This window comes from Hemiscyllium ocellatum, chromosome 37 (assembly GCF_020745735.1).
Source record: "Hemiscyllium ocellatum isolate sHemOce1 chromosome 37, sHemOce1.pat.X.cur, whole genome shotgun sequence".
Classification (NCBI taxonomy): domain Eukaryota; kingdom Metazoa; phylum Chordata; class Chondrichthyes; order Orectolobiformes; family Hemiscylliidae; genus Hemiscyllium; species Hemiscyllium ocellatum.
In genome coordinates this window covers 37,287,653-37,304,970 of record NC_083437.1, presented here as the reverse complement: position 1 = coordinate 37,304,970, position 17,318 = coordinate 37,287,653, and the positions used below count along the sequence as shown (strand labels likewise).

The 17,318-nt window shown below is 67.5% G+C and overlaps 2 protein-coding genes across 2 annotated transcripts in view; one reads left to right on the top strand and one right to left on the bottom strand.

The window, feature by feature from the left end:
• The window catches only part of noc2l (NOC2-like nucleolar associated transcriptional repressor), a 198,610-nt gene that overhangs the window by 166,742 nt on the left and 14,550 nt on the right, over positions 1-17,318 (bottom strand). The gene's annotated exons all lie outside the window — the stretch shown is intronic.
• On the top strand, positions 1,402-4,912 carry LOC132833530 (putative uncharacterized protein DDB_G0271982; the record flags this gene model as incomplete). Its single annotated transcript, XM_060851891.1, has 2 exons — positions 1,402-1,464; positions 4,844-4,912. Coding segments are annotated over 2 exons (132 nt in total), but the record flags the coding sequence as incomplete, so codon positions are not given.

The window sequence follows — 17,318 nt, the reverse complement described above, 5'->3', positions numbered from 1 at the left end:
AGATGGGAGATGAGGCGATCTTCCTCCGGGCGTCCGATGGTAAGGGTTTGGTGACGGAGGCGGCTAGAAACCTTAACTCTGCTTCTTCGCCACAGACGCTAGCAGATATGCCGAGTTTCTCTGCAATTCTCAGTTTTGTTTCATGAAAATATACTCGTTGTTTGCCCCCACTTTATTCGGTGCAGTAAACAGGGAATAATCCATAGTATTTTCACAATTCAATCACATTAAAGATTGATTTTTACATTTTCACATTAAATCATACACAAAACCTTGAAAATCTACTCCAGCGTTAAAGAGAGAGTCGCGCGCGCGAGAGAGGGAGGGAGGGAGTCGCGCGCGCGAGAGAGAGAGGGAGGGAGTCGCGCGCGCGAGAGAGAGAGGGAGGGAGTCGCGCGCGCGAGAGAGAGAGGGAGGGAGTCGCGCGCGCGAGAGAGAGGGAGGGAGTCGCGCGCGCGAGAGAGAGAGGGAGGGAGTCGCGCGCGCGAGAGAAAGGGGGAGGGAGTCGCGCGCGAGAGAGAAAGGGGGAGGGAGTCGCGCGCGAGAGAGAAAGGGGGAGGGAGTCGCGCGCGAGAGAGAAAGGGGGAGGGAGTCGCGCGCGAGAGAGAAAGGGGGAGGGAGTCGCGCGCGAGAGAGAGAGGGGGAGGGAGTCGCGTGCGCGAGAGAGAGAGGGAGGGAGTCGCGCGCGCGAGAGAGAGAGGAAGGGAGTCGCGCGCGCGAGAGAGAGAGGGAGGGAGTCGCGCGCGCGAGAGAGAGAGGGAGGGAGTCGCGCGCGCGAAAGAGAGAGGGAGGGAGTCGCGCGCGCGAAAGAGAGAGAGAGTCGCGCGCGCGAAAGAGAGTTGCGCGCGCGAAAGAGAGAGAGAGTCGCGCGCGCGAGAGAGAGAGAGAGTCGCGCGCGCGAGAGAGAGAGTCGCGCGCGAGAGAGAGAGAGAGTCGGGCGCGCGAGAGAGAGAGAGTCGCGCGCGCGAGAGAGAGAGAGTCGCGCGCGCGAGAGAGAGAGAGTCGCGCGCGCGAGAGAGAGTCGCGCGCGCGAGAGAGAGAGTCGCGCGAGAGAGAGAGAGAGGCGGGCGAGAGAGAGAGAGGCGGGCGAGAGAGAGAGAGTCGCGCGCGCGAGAGAGAGAGAGTCGCGCGCGCGAGAGAGAGAGAGTCGCGCGCGCGAGAGAGAGAGTCGCGCGCGAGAGAGAGAGAGTCGCGCGCGCGAGAGAGAGAGTCGCGCGCGCGAGAGAGAGTGAGAGTCGCGCACGCGAGAGAGAGAGAGAGTCGCGCGCGCGAGAGAGAGAGAGTCGCGCGCGCGAGAGAGAGAGAGAGTCGCGCGCGCGAGAGAGAGAGAGTCGCGCGCGCGAGAGAGAGAGAGAGGGCGAGAGCGCCGCGCGAGAGAGAGCAAGAGAGCGCCGCGCGAGAGAGAGAGCAAGGGAGAGAGAGCGCGCGAGAGAGAGAGAGAGTGAGAGGGCGAGAGAGAGAGAGAGAGAGCGCGAGAGTGAGCGAGCGAGAGCGCGCGCGAGACAGAGCGAGCGTGCGCGAGACAGACCGAGCGCGTACGAGACAGAGAGAGCGAGCGCGAGAAAAAGAGAGAGCGAGTGTGCGTGATACAGAGCGCTACAGACCAAGCGCGCGCGAGACAGAGAGAGCGAGCGCGCGCGAGACAGAGAGAGCGAGCAAGCCAGAGCGCGCAAGCGACCCTGAGAGCGCGCGCGCGAGACAGAGTGCGTGAAAGAGCGAGAGAGTGCAAGGGAGGGGGAGAGCGAGGGCGCGAGAGAGAGCGCGCGCGCGAGAGAGAGAGAGCGAGCGAGCGCAAGAAAAGAGAGAGCGATTGTGCGTGATACAGAGTGAGCGCGCGCGAGAGCGCCGCGGGAGAGAGAGGATGAGCGCGCGAGAGAGAGAGAGCGCGCGCAAGACAAACCGAGCGCTACAGACCGAGCGCACGCGAGACAGAGAGAGCGAGCACGAGAAAAAGAGAGAGCGAGTGTGCGTGCTACAGAGCGCTACAGACCGAGCGCGCGCGAGACAGAGAGCGCGAGCAAGCCAGAGCGTGCAACCGACCCTGAGAGCACGCGCGCAAGACAGAGTGCGTGAAAGAGCGAGAGAGAGTGGGGGAGAGTGCGAGGGAGGGGGAGAGAGCGAGGGAGGGGGAGAGAGCGCGCGCTCGAGACAGAACGCGCGAGCGCAAGAAAAGAGAGAGCGAGTGTGCGTGATACAGAGCGCGACAGATCGAGCGCGCGCGATAGAGAGCGCGAGAGCGCGCCGTGGGAGAGAGGGTGAGCGTGCGATAGAGAGAGCGAGAGTGTGCCGCGGGAGAGAGAGAGAGGGTGAGCGCGCGAAAGAGAGAGCGGAGAGAGAGAGAGAGAGCACGCGAAAGAGAGAGCGGAGACAGAGAGAGAGCACGCGAAAGAGAGAGCGCGAGACAGAGAGAGCACGCGAGAGAGAAAGCGCGAGAGAGGGAGAGCACGTGAAAGAGAGAGCGGAGAGAGAGAGAGTGCGCGCGCGAGAGGGAGAGAGTGCGCGCGCGAGAGGGAGAGAGTGCGCGCGCGAGAGGGAGAGAGTGCGCGCGCGAGAGGGAGAGAGTGCGCGCGCGAGAGGGAGAGAGTGCGCGCGCGAGAGGGAGAGAGTGCGCGCGCGAGAGGGAGAGAGTGCGCGCGCGAGAGGGAGAGAGTGCGCGCGCGAGAGGGAGAGAGTGCGCGCGCGAGAGGGAGAGAGTGCGCGCGCGAGAGGGAGAGAGTGCGCGCGCGAGAGGGAGAGAGTGCGCGCGCGAGAGGGAGAGAGTGCGCGCGCGAGAGGGAGAGAGTGCGCGCGCGAGAGGGAGAGAGTGCGCGCGCGAGAGGGAGAGAGTGCGCGCGCGAGAGGGAGAGAGTGCGCGCGCGAGAGGGAGAGAGTGCGCGCGCGAGAGGGAGAGAGCGGTACAGACCGAGCGCGCGCGAGACAGAGAGAGCGAGCGCGAGAAAAAGAGAGTGAGTGTGCGTGATACAGAGCGCTACAGACCGAGCGCGCGCGAGAAAGAGTGAGCGCTACAGACCGAGCGCGCGCGAGACAGAGAGAGCGAGCAAGCCAGAGCGCGCGAGCGACCCTGAAAGCGCGCGCGCGCGAGACAGAGTGCGTGAAAGAGCGAGAGTGAGGGAGAGGGAGAGCGAGGGGGAGGGAGAGCGCGAGCGAGACGGAGCGAGCGCGAGACGGAGAGGGAGAGCGCGAGAGCGCGCGCGAGACAGACCGGGCGCAAGCGCGTGCCGGAGAGAGAGAGCGCGAGGGCGAGAGCGCGGCGCGATGGCGAGGGCGCGAGGGCGAGAGCGCGAGGGCGCGGCCGCGAGGGCGAGAGCGCGAGGGCGAGGGCGAGAGCGCGAGGGCGAGGGCGAGAGCGCGAGGGCGAGGGCGAGGGCGAGGGCGAGAGCGCGGCGCGAGGGCGAGGGCGAGAGCGCGGCGCGAGGGCGAGGGCGAGAGCGCGAGGCGCGAACTCGAGGGCGAGAGCGCGGAAGAGAGAGCAGAGAGAGAGAGAGAGAGAGCGGAGAGAGAGAGAGAGAGAGCGGAGAGAGAGAGAGAGAGAGCGAGCGAGAGGGAGAACACGAGCGAGAGGGAGATCGCGAGCGAGAGGGAGAGCGCGAGCGAGAGGGAGAGCGCGAGCGAGAGGGAGAGCGCGAGCGAGAGGGAGAGCGCGAGCGAGAGGGAGAGCAAGCGCTACAGACCGAGCACGCGCGAGACAGAGAGAGCGAGCGCGAGACAGAGAGAGCGAGCGCGAGACAGAGAGAGCGAGCGCGAGACAGAGAGAGCGAGCAAGCCAGAGCGCGCAAGCGACCCTGAGAGCGCACGCGCGAGACAGAGTGCGTGACAGAGGGCGAGCGAGGGAGAGGGAGCGCGAGGGAGAGGGAGCGCGAGACAGAGAGCAAACGAGCGCGAGCGAGAGAGCGAGAGGGAGAGCGCGGCGCGAGAGGGAGAGCGCGGCGCGAGAGGGAGAGCGCGGCGCGAGAGGGAGAGCGCGGCGCGAGAGGGAGAGCGCGGCGCGAGAGGGAGAGCGCGGCGCGAGAGGGAGAGCGCGGCGCGAGAGGGAGAGCGCGGCGCGAGAGGGAGAGCGCGGCGCGAGAGGGAGAGCGCGGCGCGAGAGGGAGAGCGCGGCGCGAGAGGGAGAGCGCGGCGCGAGAGGGAGAGCGCGGCGCGAGACAGACCGGGCGCTACAGACCGAGCACGGGCGCGAGAGCGAGGGCGAGAGAGCGCGAAAGAGAGAGAGAGAGCGCGCGAAAGAGAGAGCGGAGAGAGAGCGGAGAGAGAGAAAGAGCGCGCGAAAGAGAGAGCAGAGAGCGAGTGCGAGAGAAAGAGCGCAAGCGAGAGGGAGAGCGCAAGACAGAGACAGCGAGCAAGCCAGAGTGCTTGAAAGAGCGAGAGCGCGCGAGGGGGAGAGCGCGCGAGGGGGAGAGCGCGCGAGAGGGAGAGCGCGCGAGAGGGAGAGCGCGCGAGAGGGAGAGCGCGCGAGAGGGAGAGCGCGCGAGAGAGACCGGGCGCTACAGACCGAGCGCACGCGAGACAGAGAGACCGAGCGCGAGATACAGAGCGCTACAGACCGAGCGTGCGCGAGACAGAGAGAGCGAGCGACCCTGAGAGCGCGCGCGCGCGACAGTGTGCGTGAAAGAGCGAGAGAGAGCGAGGGCGCGAGACAGAGCGAGCACTACAGACCGAGCGCACGCGAGACAGAGCGCGAGCGCGCGCACGAGAGAGAGTGCGGGAGAGCGAGGGCGAGAGCGCGGCGGGAGAGAGAGGGCGAGAGCGCGGCGGGAGAGAGAGGGCGAGAGCGCGGCGGGAGAGAGAGGGCGAGCGGGCGAAAGAGAGCGTGGAGTGAGAGAGAGAGCGCGCGAAAGAGAGAAAGCGCGAGAGAGAGAAAGCGCGAGAGAGAGCGCGCGCGAAAGAGAGAGCGCGAGAGAGAGAGAGCGCGAGAGAGAGCGCGCGCGAAAGAGAGAGCGGAGAGAGAGAGCGCGAGACAGAGGGAGAGCGCGCGCGAGAGGGAGAGCGCGCGCGAGAGGGAGAGCGCGCGCGAGAGGGAGAGCGCGCGCGGGAACGCAGAGGGAGAGCGCGCGCGAGAGGGAGAGCGCGCGCGAGAGGGAGAGCGCGCGCGAGAGGGAGAGCGCGCGCGAGAGGGAGAGCGCGCGCGAGAGGGAGAGCGCGCGCGAGAGGGAGAGCGCGCGCGAGAGGGAGAGTGCGAGAGAGAGAGAGAGTGCGAGAGAGAGAGAGAGTGCGAGAGAGAGAGCGCGAGAGAGAGAGCACGAGAGAGAGAGCACGAGAAAAGACAGAGTGAGTGTGCGTGATACAGAGCACTACAGACCGAGCGCGCGCGAGACAGAGAGAGCATGCGCGAGACAGAGAGCGCGAGCGCGAGACAGAGAGCGCGAGCGACCCTGAGAGCGCGCGCGCAAATCAGAGTGCGTGAAAGAGCGAGAGAGACGGAGAGCGAGGGAGAGGGAGAGGGAGAGCACGAGCGCACGACAGCGTGAGCTCGAGACAGAGAGAGAGCGAGCGAGAGACAGAGCGAGCGCGCGAGAGGGAGGGGGCGCAGGAGGGAGGGCGAGAACGTGCGCACGAGACAGAGGGCGAGAGCGCCGCGAGAGAGAGAGGGAGAGCGCGCCGCGAGAGAGAGAGGGAGAGCGCGCCGCGAGAGAGAGAGGGAGAGCGCGCCGCGAGAGAGAGAGGGAGAGCGCGGAGAGAGAGAGAGAGGGAGAGCGCGGAGAGAGAGAGAGCGCGGAGAGAGAGAGGGAGAGTGAGCGGAGAGAGAGAGAGTGAGCGCGTGCGAGAGGGAGAGAGTGAGCGCGTGCGAGAGGGAGAGCGTGAGCGCGCACAAGAGGGAGAGCGTGAGAGCGTGAGCGCGCGCGAGAGGGAGAGCGTGAGCGCGCGCGAGAGGGAGAGCGTGAGCGCGCGCGAGAGGGAGAGCGAGAGCGCGCGCGAGAGGGAGAGCGTGAGCGCGCGCGAGAGGGAGAGCGTGAGCGCGCGCGAGAGGGAGAGCGTGAGCGCGCGCGAGAGGGAGAGCGTGAGCGCGCGCGAGAGGGAGAGCGTGAGCGCGCGCGAGAGGGAGAGCGCGCGAGAAAAAGAGAGTGAGAGTGCGTGATACAGAGCGCGCTACAGACCCAGCGCGCGCGAGACAGAGCGAGCATTACAGACCGAGCGCGCACGAGACAGAGAGAGCACGCGCGAGACAGAGAGAGCGAGCAAGCAAGAGCGCGTGAGACAGAGTGTGTGAAAGAGCGAGAGAGAGCGAGGGCGCGAAACAGAGCGAGCGCGAGAAAAAGAGAGAGCGAGTGTGCGTGATCCAGAGCGCTGCAGACCGAGCACACGCGAGACAGAGCGCGGGCGCGCGCACGAGAGAGAGTGCGGGAGAGCGAGGGCGCGAGCGGGAGGGCGAGAGCGAGGGCGCGAGCGGGAGGGCGAGAGCGGGAGGGCGCGAGCGGGAGGGCGCGAGCGGGAGGGCGAGAGCGAGGGCGCGAGCGGGAGGGCGAGAGCGAGGGCGCGAGCGGGAGGGCGAGAGCGCGAGCGGGAGGGCGAGAGCGCGAGCGGGAGGGCGAGAGCGCGAGCGGGAGGGCGAGAGCGAGGGCGCGAGCGGGAGGGCGAGGGCGCGAGCGGGAGGGCGAGGGCGCGAGCGGGAGGGCGAGAGCGAGGGCGCGAGCGGGAGGGCGAGGGCGCGAGCGGGAGGGCGAGAGCGAGGGCGCGAGCGGGAGGGCGAGAGCGAGGGCGCGAGAGCGAGGGCGAGAGCGCGGCGCGAGAGCGAGAGCGCGGCGCGAGAGCGAGAGCGCGGCGCGAGAGCGAGAGCGCGGCGCGAGAGCGAGGGCGAGCGCGCGAAAGAGAGCGCGGAGAGAGAGCGCGTGCGAAAGAGAGCGCGGAGAGAGAGCGAGAGAAAGCGGATAGAGCGGGGAGAGAGAGGGTGAGCGCGAGCGAGAGCGCGAGCGAGACCGTGAGCGAGAGCGCTACAGACCGAGCGAGCGCGAGACAGAGAGAGCGAGCGCGAGACAGAGAGAGCGAGCGCGAGACAGAGCGCGCAAGCGACCCTGAGAGTGGGCGCGCAAGACTGAGTGCGTGAAAGAGGGAGCGCGAGCGCGAGGGAGCGGGAGCGCGAGGGAGAGGGAGCGCGAGGGAGAGGGAGCGCGAGGGAGAGGGAGCGCGAGGGAGAGGGAGCGCGAGGGAGAGAGCAAGCGAGCGCGAGCGAGAGAACGAGCGTGAGAGAGCGAGCGAGCGAGTGCGCGTGAGAGGGAGAGCGCGGCGCGTAACAGGCCGGGCGCTACAGACCGAGCGCGGGTGCGAGAGCGAGGGCGAGAGAGCGCGAAAGAGAGAGAGAGAGAGCGCGCGAGCGCGAGGGAGAGCGCGCGAAAGAGAGAGCGGAGAGAGTGTGGAGAGAGAAAGAGAGAGCAGAGAGAGAGAGTGCGCGAGACAGAGGGAGAGCGCGAGACAGAGGGAGAGCGCGAGACAGAGGGAGAGCGCGAGACAGAGGGAGAGCGCGAGACAGAGGGAGAGCGCGAGACAGAGGGAGAGCGCGAGACAGAGGGAGCGAGCAAGCCAGAGTGCTTGAAAGAGCGAGAGCGAGCGCGAGACAGAGCGCGCGCGAGAGGGAGCGCGCGCGAGAGGGAGAGCGCGCGAGAGGGAGAGCGCGCGAGAGGGAGAGCGCGCGAGAGGGAGAGCGCGCGAGAGGGAGAGCGCGCGAGAGGGAGAGCGCGCGAGACAGACCGGGCGCTACAGACCGAGCGCACGCGAGACAGAGAGACCGAGCGCGAGAAAGAGACCGAGTGTGCGTGATACAGAGCGCTACAGACCGAGCGCGCGCGAGACAGTGTGCGTGAAAGAGCGAGAGCGAGGGCGCGAGACAGAGCGAGGGCGAGGCAGAGCGAGGGCGAGGCAGAGCGAGGGCGAGAAATAGAGAGAGCGCGAGAAAAAGAGAGAGCACGAGAAAAAGAGAGAGCGCGAGAAAAAGAGAGAGCACTACAGACCGAGCGCACGCGAGACAGAGCGCGAGCGCGCGCACGAGAGAGAGTGCAGGAGAGCGAGGGCGAGAGCGCGGCGGGAGAGAGAGGGCGAGCGGGCGAAAGAGAGCGTGGAGTGAGAGAGAGAGCGCGCGAAAGAGAGAGCGCGAGACAGAGGGAGAGTGCGAGACAGAGGGAGAGCGCGAGACAGAGGGAGAGCGCGAGACAGAGGGAGAGCGCGAGACAGAGGGAGCAAGCAAGCCAGAGTGCTTGAAAGAGCGAGAGCGAGACAGAGCGAGCGCGTGCGAGAGGGAGAGCGCGCGAGAGGGAGAGCGCGCGAGAGGGAGAGCGCGCGAGAGGGAGAGCGCGCGAGACAGACCGGGCGCTACAGACCGAGCGCACGCGAGACAGAGAGACCGAGCGCGAGAAAGAGACCGAGTGTGCGTGATACAGAGCGCTACAGACCGAGCGCGCGCGAGAAAGAGAGAGCGAGCGACCCTGAGAGTGCGCGCGCGAGACAGTGTGCGTGAAAGAGCGAGCACGAGACAGAGCGAGCGCGAGAAAAAGAGAGAGCGCGAGAAAAAGAGAGAGCACTACAGACCGAGCGCACATGAGACAGAGCGCGAGCGCGCGCACGAGAGAGAGTGCGGGAGAGCGAGGGCGAGAGCGCGGCGGGAGAGAGAGGGCGAGCGGGCGAAAGAGAGCGTGGAGTGAGAGAGAGAGCGCGCGAAAGAGAGAGCGCGAGAGAGAGCGCGAGACAGAGGGAGAGCGCGCGCGAGAGGGAGAGCGCGCGCGAGAGGGAGCGCGCGCGCGAGAGGGAGCGCGCGCGCGAGAGGGAGCGGAGAGAAAGAGAGAGCACGAGAAAAGAGAGAGTGTGCGTGATACAGAGCGCGGTACAGACCGAGCGCGCACGAGACAGAGAGCACGCGCGAGACAGAGAGAGCACGCGCGAGACAGAGAGCGCGAGCGCGAGACAGAGAGAGCGAGCAAGCCAGAGCGCGCGAGCGACCCTGAGAGCGCGCACGCAAATCAGAGTGCGTGAAAGAGCGAGAGAGAGGGAGAGCGAGGGAGAGGGAGAGCACGAGCGCAAGACAGCGTGAGCTCGAGACAGAGAGAGAGCGAGCGCGAGACAGAGAACGAACGTGAGATAGCGAGCGCGAGACAGAGCGAGCGCGTGAGATGGAGGGGGCGCAGGAGGGAGGGCGAGAACGTGCGCGCGAGACAGAGGGCGAGAGCGCCGCGAGAGAGAGAGGGAGAGCGCGCCGCGAGAGAGAGAGGGAGAGCGCGCCGCGAGAGAGAGAGGGAGAGCGCGCCGCGAGAGAGAGAGGGAGAGCGCGCCGCGAGAGAGAGAGGGAGAGCGCGCGAAAGAGAGAGCGGAGAGAGAGAGAGAGGGAGAGCGCGAGCGAGACCGTGAGCGAGAGCGCAAGCGCGAGACAGAGCGAGCGCTACAGACCGAGCGAGCGCTACAGACCGAGCGAGCGCGCGAGACAGAGAGAGCGAGCGCGCGAGACAGAGAGAGCGAGCGCGAGGGAGAGGGAGCGCGAGGGAGAGGGAGCGCGAGGGAGAGGGAGCGCGAGGGAGAGGGAGCGCGAGGGAGAGGGAGCGCGAGGGAGAGGGAGCGCGAGGGAGAGGGAGCGCGAGGGAGAGGGAGCGCGAGGGAGAGAGCAAGCGAGCGCGAGCGAGAGAACGAGCATGAGAGAGCGAGCAAGCGAGTGCGCGCGAGAGGGAGAGCGCGGCGCGAGACAGACCGAGCGCGGGCGCGAGAGCATGAAAGAGAGAGAGAGAGAGCGCGAGAGAGAGAGCGCGAGCGCGAGGGAGAGCGCGTGAAAGAGAGAGCGGAGAGCAGAGAAAGAGCGCGTGAAAGAGAGAGCAGAGAAAGAGCGCGCGAAAGAGAGAGCAGAGAGAGAGTGCGCGAGACAGAGGGAGAGCGCGAGACAGAGGGAGAGCGCGAGACAGAGGGAGAGCGCGAGACAGAGGGAGAGCGCGAGACAGAGGGAGAGCGCGAGACAGAGGGAGAGCGCGAGACAGAGGGAGTGAGCAAGCCAGAGTGCTTGAAAGAGCGAGAGCAAGCGCGAGACAGAGCGAGCGCGCGACCCTGAGAGCGTGCGCGCGAGACAGTGTGCGTGAAAGACCGAGAGCGCGAGACAGAGCACGCGCGAGACAGAGAGACCGAGCAAGCAAGAGCGCGTGAGACAGAGTGTGTGAAAGAGCGAGACAGAGCGAGGGCGCGAGACAGAGCGAGGGCGCGAGACAGAGCGAGGGCGCGAGACAGAGCGAGGGCGCGAGACAGAGCGAGGGCGCGAGACAGAGCGAGGGCGCGAGACAGAGCGAGGGCGCGAGACAGAGCGAGGGCGAGAAAAAGAGAGAGCGAGTGTGCATGATCTAGAGCGCTGCAGACCGAGCGCGCACGAGAGAGAGTGCGGGAGAGCGAGGGCGAGAGCGCGGCGGGAGAGCGAGGGCGAGAGCGCGGCGGGAGAGCGAGGGCGAGAGCGCGGCGGGAGAGCGAGGGCGAGAGCGCGGCGGGAGAGCGAGGGCGAGAGCGCGGCGGGAGAGCGGAGAGAGTGAGAGCGCGCGCGAAAGAGAGAGCAGAGAGAGGGAGAGCGGGGAGAGAGGGAGAGCGGAGAGAGAGGGAGAGCGCGCGAATAAGACAGCGGAGAGAGAGAGAGCGAGAGGGAGAGCGCACGAAAGAGAGCGCGCGTGAGAGAGCGCGAGCGCGAATAAGAGAGCGGAGAGAGAGCGGAGAGAGAGACAGCGCACAAAAGAGAGAGCAGAGAGAGCGCGCGAAAGAGAGAGCGCGTGAGAGAGCGCGAAAGAGCGAGCGCGAGCGAGAGGGAGAGCACGAGCACGCGCGAGACAGAGAGAGCGAGCGCGAGACAGAGAGAGCGAGTGTGCGTGATACAGAGCGCAACAGACTGAGCGAGCGCGAGACAGAGCGAGCGCTACAGATCGAGCGTGCATGAGACAGAGAGAGCAATGGCGAGACAGAGAGAGCGAGCGAGCGACCCTGAGAGCGCGCGCGTAAGACAGAGTGCGTGAAAGAGCGAGGGAGAGGGAGAGCGAGGGCGAGTGAGAGCGCAAGACAGAGTGAGCGCGAGACAGAGAGCGAGCGAGTGCGAGCCAGAGAGAACGAACGTGAGATAGCGAGCGCGAGACAGAGAGAGCACGCGAGAGGGAGGGCGAGAGCGCCGCGCGAGAGGGAGGGCGAGAGCGCCGCGCGAGAGGGAGGAGAGAGAGAGGAGAGAGAGGGCGTGGAGAGAAAGAGCGAGAGCGGGGAGAGAGAGAGAGGGCGTGCGCGCGCTGAGAGGGAGAGAGCGAGAGCGCACGGAGAGGGAGAGAGCAAGAGCGAGGGAGCGCGCGCAGAGAGGGAGGGAGCGAGAGCGAGAGCAAGGGCTAGGGCGGGAGCGCGCGCGGAGACGGAGGGAGCCCGCGCGGAGACGGAGAGCGAGCGAGCACGAGCGAGAGAACGAACGTGAGATAGCGAGCGCGAGACAGAGCGAGCGTGTGAGAGAGAGGGGGCGCGAGAGGGAGGGCGAGAGCGAGAGCGCCACTAGAGAGAGAGGGAGAGCGCGCGAAAGAGAGCGCGGAGAGAGAGAGAGAGCGGAGAGAGAGAGAGAGCCCGCGAAAGTGAGAGCGGGAGAGGGAGAGCGGGAGAGCGGGGGAGGGAGAGCGGGGGAGGGAGAGCATTACAGACCGAGCGCGCACGAGACAGAGAGAGCACGCGCGAGACAGAGAGAGCGAGCAAGCAAGAGCGCGTGAGACAGTGTGTGTGAAAGAGCGAGAGAGAGCGAGGGCGCGAAACAGAGCGAGCGCGAGAAAAAGAGAGCGCGAGTGTGCGTGATCCAGAGCGCTGCAGACCGAGCGCACGCGAGACAGAGCGCGAGCGCGCGCACGAGAGAGAGTGCGGGAGAGCGAGGGCGCGAGCGGGAGGGCGAGAGCGAGGGCGCGAGCGGGAGGGCGAGAGCGAGGGCGCGAGCGGGAGGGCGAGAGCGAGGGCGCGAGCGGGAGGGCGAGAGCGAGGGCGCGAGCGGGAGGGCGAGAGCGAGGGCGCGAGCGGGAGGGCGAGAGCGAGGGCGCGAGCGGGAGACAGAGCGAGCGCGCGCGAGAGGGAGAGCGCGCGAGAGGGAGAGCGCGCGAGAGGGAGAGCGCGCGAGACAGACCGGGCGCTACAGACCGAGCGCACGCGAGACAGAGAGACCGAGCGCGAGAAAGAGACCGAGTGTGCGTGATACAGAGCGCTACAGACCGAGCGCGCGCGAGAAAGAGAGAGCGAGCGACCCTGAGAGCGCGCGCGCGAGACAGTGTGCGTGAAAGAGCGAGCACGAGACAGAGCGAGCGCGAGAAAAAGAGAGAGCGCGAGAAAAAGAGAGAGCACTACAGACCGAGCGCACATGAGACAGAGCGCGAGCGCGCGCACGAGAGAGAGTGCGGGAGAGCGAGGGCGAGAGCGCGGCGGGAGAGAGAGGGCGAGCGGGCGAAAGAGAGCGTGGAGTGAGAGAGAGAGCGCGCGAAAGAGAGAGCGCGAGAGAGAGCGCGAGACAGAGGGAGAGCGCGCGCGAGAGGGAGAGCGCGCGCGAGAGGGAGGGCGCGCGAGAGAGGGAGAGCGCGCGCGAGAGGGAGAGCGCGCGCGAGAGGGAGCGCGCGCGCGAGAGGGAGCGCGCGCGCGAGAGGGAGCGGAGAGAAAGAGAGAGCACGAGAAAAGAGAGAGTGTGCGTGATACAGAGCGCGGTACAGACCGAGCGCGCACGAGACAGAGAGCACGCGCGAGACAGAGAGAGCACGCGCGAGACAGAGAGCGCGAGCGCGAGACAGAGAGAGCGAGCAAGCCAGAGCGCGCGAGCGACCCTGAGAGCGCGCACGCAAATCAGAGTGCGTGAAAGAGCGAGAGAGAGGGAGAGCGAGGGAGAGGGAGAGCACGAGCGCAAGACAGCGTGAGCTCGAGACAGAGAGAGAGCGAGCGCGAGACAGAGAACGAACGTGAGATAGCGAGCGCGAGACAGAGCGAGCGCGTGAGATGGAGGGGGCGCAGGAGGGAGGGCGAGAACGTGCGCGCGAGACAGAGGGCGAGAGCGCCGCGAGAGAGAGAGGGAGAGCGCGCCGCGAGAGAGAGAGGGAGAGCGCGCCGCGAGAGAGAGAGGGAGAGCGCGCCGCGAGAGAGAGAGGGAGAGCGCGCCGCGAGAGAGAGAGGGAGAGCGCGCGAAAGAGAGAGCGGAGAGAGAGAGAGAGGGAGAGCGCGAGCGAGACCGTGAGCGAGAGCGCAAGCGCGAGACAGAGCGAGCGCTACAGACCGAGCGAGCGCTACAGACCGAGCGAGCGCGCGAGACAGAGAGAGCGAGCGCGCGAGACAGAGAGAGGGAGCGCGAGGGAGAGGGAGCGCGAGGGAGAGGGAGCGCGAGGGAGAGGGAGCGCGAGGGAGAGGGAGCGCGAGGGAGAGAGCAAGCGAGCGCGAGCGAGAGAACGAGCATGAGAGAGCGAGCAAGCGAGTGCGCGCGAGAGGGAGAGCGCGGCGCGAGACAGACCGAGCGCGGGCGCGAGAGCATGAAAGAGAGAGAGAGCGCGTGAAAGAGCGAGAGCGCGTGAAAGAGCGAGAGCGCGTGAAAGAGCGAGAGCGCGAGACAGAGCGAGAGCGCGAGACAGAGCGAGCGCGAGACAGAGCGAGCGCGAGACAGAGCGAGCGCGAGACAGAGCGAGCGCGAGACAGAGCGAGGGCGAGACAGAGCGAGGGCGAGACAGAGCGAGGGCGAGACAGAGCGAGGGCGAGACAGAGCGAGCGCGAGACAGAGCGAGCGCGAGACAGAGCGAGCGCAAGAAAAAGAGAGAGCACTACAGACCGAGCGCACATGAGACAGAGCGCGAGCGCGCGCACGAGAGAGAGTGCGGGAGAGCGAGGGCGAGAGCGCGGCGGGAGAGAGAGGGCGAGCGGGCGAAAGAGAGCGTGGAGTGAGAGAGAGAGCGCGCAAAAGAGAGAGCGCGCGCGCGAGAGGGAGCGGAGAGAAAGAGACAGCGGAGAGAGAGAGAGAGAGCACGAGAAAAGAGAGAGTGAGCGTGATACAGAGCGCTACAGACCGAGCGCGCACGAAACAGAGAGCACACGCGAGACAGAGAGAGCGAGCAAGCCAGAGCGCGCGAGCGACCCTGAGAGCGCGCACGCAAATCAGAGTGCGTGAAAGAGCGAGAGAGAGGGAGAGCGAGGGAGAGGGAGAGCACGAGCGCAAGACAGCGTGAGCTCGAGACAGAGAGAGAGCGAGCGCGAGACAGAGAACGAACGTGAGATAGCGAGCGCAAGACAGAGCGAGCGCGCGAAAGGGAGGGGGCGCAGGAGGGAGGGCGAGAACGTGCGCGTGAGACAGAGGGCGAGAGCGCTGCGAGAGAGAGAGGGAGAGCGCGCCGCGAGAGAGAGAGGGAGAGCGCGCCGCGAGAGAGAGAGAGGGAGAGCGCGTGAAAGAGAGCGCGGAGAGAGAGAGCGCGAAAGAGAGCGCGGAGAGAGAGAGAGAGCGCGAGAGAGAGAGCGCGAGAGAGAGAGCGCGAGAGAGAGAGGGAGAGTGAGCGGAGAGAGAGCGTGAGCGCGTGCGAGAGGGAGAGCGTGGGCGCGCGCGAGACAGAGCGAGCGCGAGAAAAAGAGAGTGAGTGTGCGTGATACAGAGCGCACTACAGACCCAGCGCGCGTGAGACAGAGCGAGCATTACAGACCGAGCGCGCGCGAGACAGAGAGAGCGAGCAAGCAAGAGCGCGTGAGACAGAGTGTGTGAAAGAGCGAGAGAGAGCGAGGGCGCGAGACAGAGCGAGCGCGAGAAAAAGAGAGCGAGTGTGCGTGATCCAGAGCGCTGCAGACCGAGCGCACGCGAGACAGAGCGCGCGCACGAGCGAGAGCGCGGCGCGAGCGGGAGGGCGCGAGCGGGAGGGCGAGAGCGCGGCGCGAGCGGGAGGGCGAGAGCGCGGCGCGAGCGGGAGGGCGAGAGCGCGGCGCGAGCGGGAGGGCGAGAGCGCGGCGCGAGCGGGAGGGCGAGAGCGCGGCGCGAGCGGGAGGGCGAGAGCGCGGCGCGAGCGGGAGGGCGAGAGCGCGGCGCGAGCGGGAGGGCGAGAGCGCGGCGCGAGCGGGAGGGCGAGAGCGCGGCGCGAGCGGGAGGGCGAGAGCGCGGCGCGAGCGGGAGGGCGAGAGCGCGGCGCGAGCGGGAGGGCGAGAGCGCGGCGCGAGCGCGAGCGCGCGAAAGAGAGAGCGGAGAGAGAGCGCGCGCGAAAGAGAGAGCGGAGGGAGAGAGAGAGAGAGCGGAGAGAGCGGGGAGAGAGAGGGAGAGCGCGAGCGAGACCGTGAGCAAGAGCGCAAGCGCGAGACAGAGCGAGCGCTACAGACCGAGCGAGCGCGACACAGAGAGAGCGAGCGCGCGAGACAGAGTGCGTGAAAGAGGGCGAGCGAGGGAGAGGGCGAGCGAGGGAGAGGGAGGGGCGAGGGAGAGGGAGCGCGAGGGAGAGGGAGCGCGAGGGAGAGGGAGCGCGAGGGAGAGGGAGCGCGAGGGAGAGCGCGTGAAAGAGAGAGCGGAGAGAGAGAAAGAGCGCGTGAAAGAGAGAGCGGAGAGAGAGAAAGAGCGCGCGAAAGAGAGAGCAGAGAGAGAGTGCGCGAGACAGAGGGAGAGCGCGAGACAGAGGGAGAGCGCGAGACAGAGGGAGAGCGCGAGACAGAGGGAGAGCGCGAGACAGAGGGAGAGCGCGAGACAGAGGGAGAGCGCGAGACAGAGGGAGCGAGCAAGCCAGAGTGCTTGAAAGAGCGAGAGCAAGCGCGAGACAGAGCGAGCGAGCGACCCTGAGAGCGCACGCGCGAGACAGTGTGCGTGAAAGACCGAGAGCGCGAGACAGAGCGAGCGCGAGACAGAGCGAGCGCGAGACAGAGCGAGCGCGAGACAGAGCGAGCGCGAGACAGAGCGAGCGCGAGACAGAGCGAGCGCGAGAAAAAGAGTGTGACTGTGCGTGATACAGAGCGCTACAGACCCAGCGCGCGCGAGACAGAGCGAGCATTACAGACTGAGCGTGCACGAGACAGAGAGAGCACGCGCGAGACAGAGAGACCGAGCAAGCAAGAGCGCGTGCGACAGTGTGTGTGAAAGAGCGAGGGAGCGAGACAGAGCGAGGGCGCGAGACAGAGCGAGGGCGCGAGACAGAGCGAGGGCGCGAGACAGAGCGAGGGCGCGAGACAGAGCGAGGGCGCGAGACAGAGCGAGCGCGAGAAAAAGAGAGAGCGAGTGTGCGTGACCTAGAGCGCTGCAGACCGAGCGCGCACGAGAGAGAGTGCGGGAGAGCGAGGGCGAGAGCGCGGCGGGAGAGAGAGGGCGAGAGCGCGGCGGGAGAGAGAGGGCGAGAGCGCGGCGGGAGAGAGAGGGCGAGAGCGCGGCGGGAGAGAGAGGGCGAGAGCGCGGCGGGAGAGAGAGGGCGAGAGCGCGGCGGGAGAGCGGAGAGAGTGAGAGCGCGCGCGAAAGAGAGAGCAGAGAGAGGGATAGCGGGGAGAGAGGGAGAGCGGAGAGAGAGGGAGAGCGCACGAATAAGACAGCGGAGAGAGAGAGAGCGCGAGAGAGCGAGAGGGAGAGCGCACAAAAGAGAGAGCAGAGAGAGCGCGCGAAAGAGCGAGCGCGAGCGAGAGGGAGAGCACGAGCACGCGCGAGACAGAGAGAGCGAGCGCGAGACAGTGAGAGCGAGCGCGAGACAGAGAGAGCGAGCGCGAGACAGAGAGAGCGAGCGCGAGACAGAGAGAGCGAGCGCGAGTGATACAGAGCGCTACAGACTGAGCGAGCGCGAGACAGAGCGAGCGCTACAGATCGAGCGTGCACGAGACAGAGAGAGCAATGGCGAGACAGAGAGAGCGAGCAAGCCAGAGCACGCGAGAGAGAGCGTGCGAGCGACCCTGAGAGCGCGCGCGCAAGACAGAGTGCGTGAAAGAGCGAGGGAGAGGGAGAGCGAGAGAGAGGGAGAGCGAGGGAGAGTGAGAGCGCAAGACAGAGTGAGCGCGAGACAGAGAGCGAGCGAGTGCGAGCCAGAGAGAACGAACGTCAGATAGCGAGCGCGAGACAGAGAGAGCATGCGAGAGGGAGGGGGCGCGAGAGGGAGGGCGAGAGCGCCGCGCGAGAGGGAGGAGAGAGAGAGGGCGTGGAGAGAAAGAGCGAGAGCGGGGAGAGAGAGAGGGCGTGCGCGCGCTGAGAGGGAGAGAGCGAGAGCGCACGGAGAGGGAGAGAGCGAGAGCGAGGGAGCGCGCGCAGAGAGGGAGGGAGCGAGAGCGAGAGCAAGGGCTAGGGCGGGAGCGCGCGCGGAGACGGAGGGAGCCCGCGCGGAGACGGAGAGCGAGCGAGCACGAGCGAGAGAACGAACGTGAGATAGCGAGCGCGAGACAGAGCGAGCGTGCGAGAGGGAGGGGGCGCGAGAGGG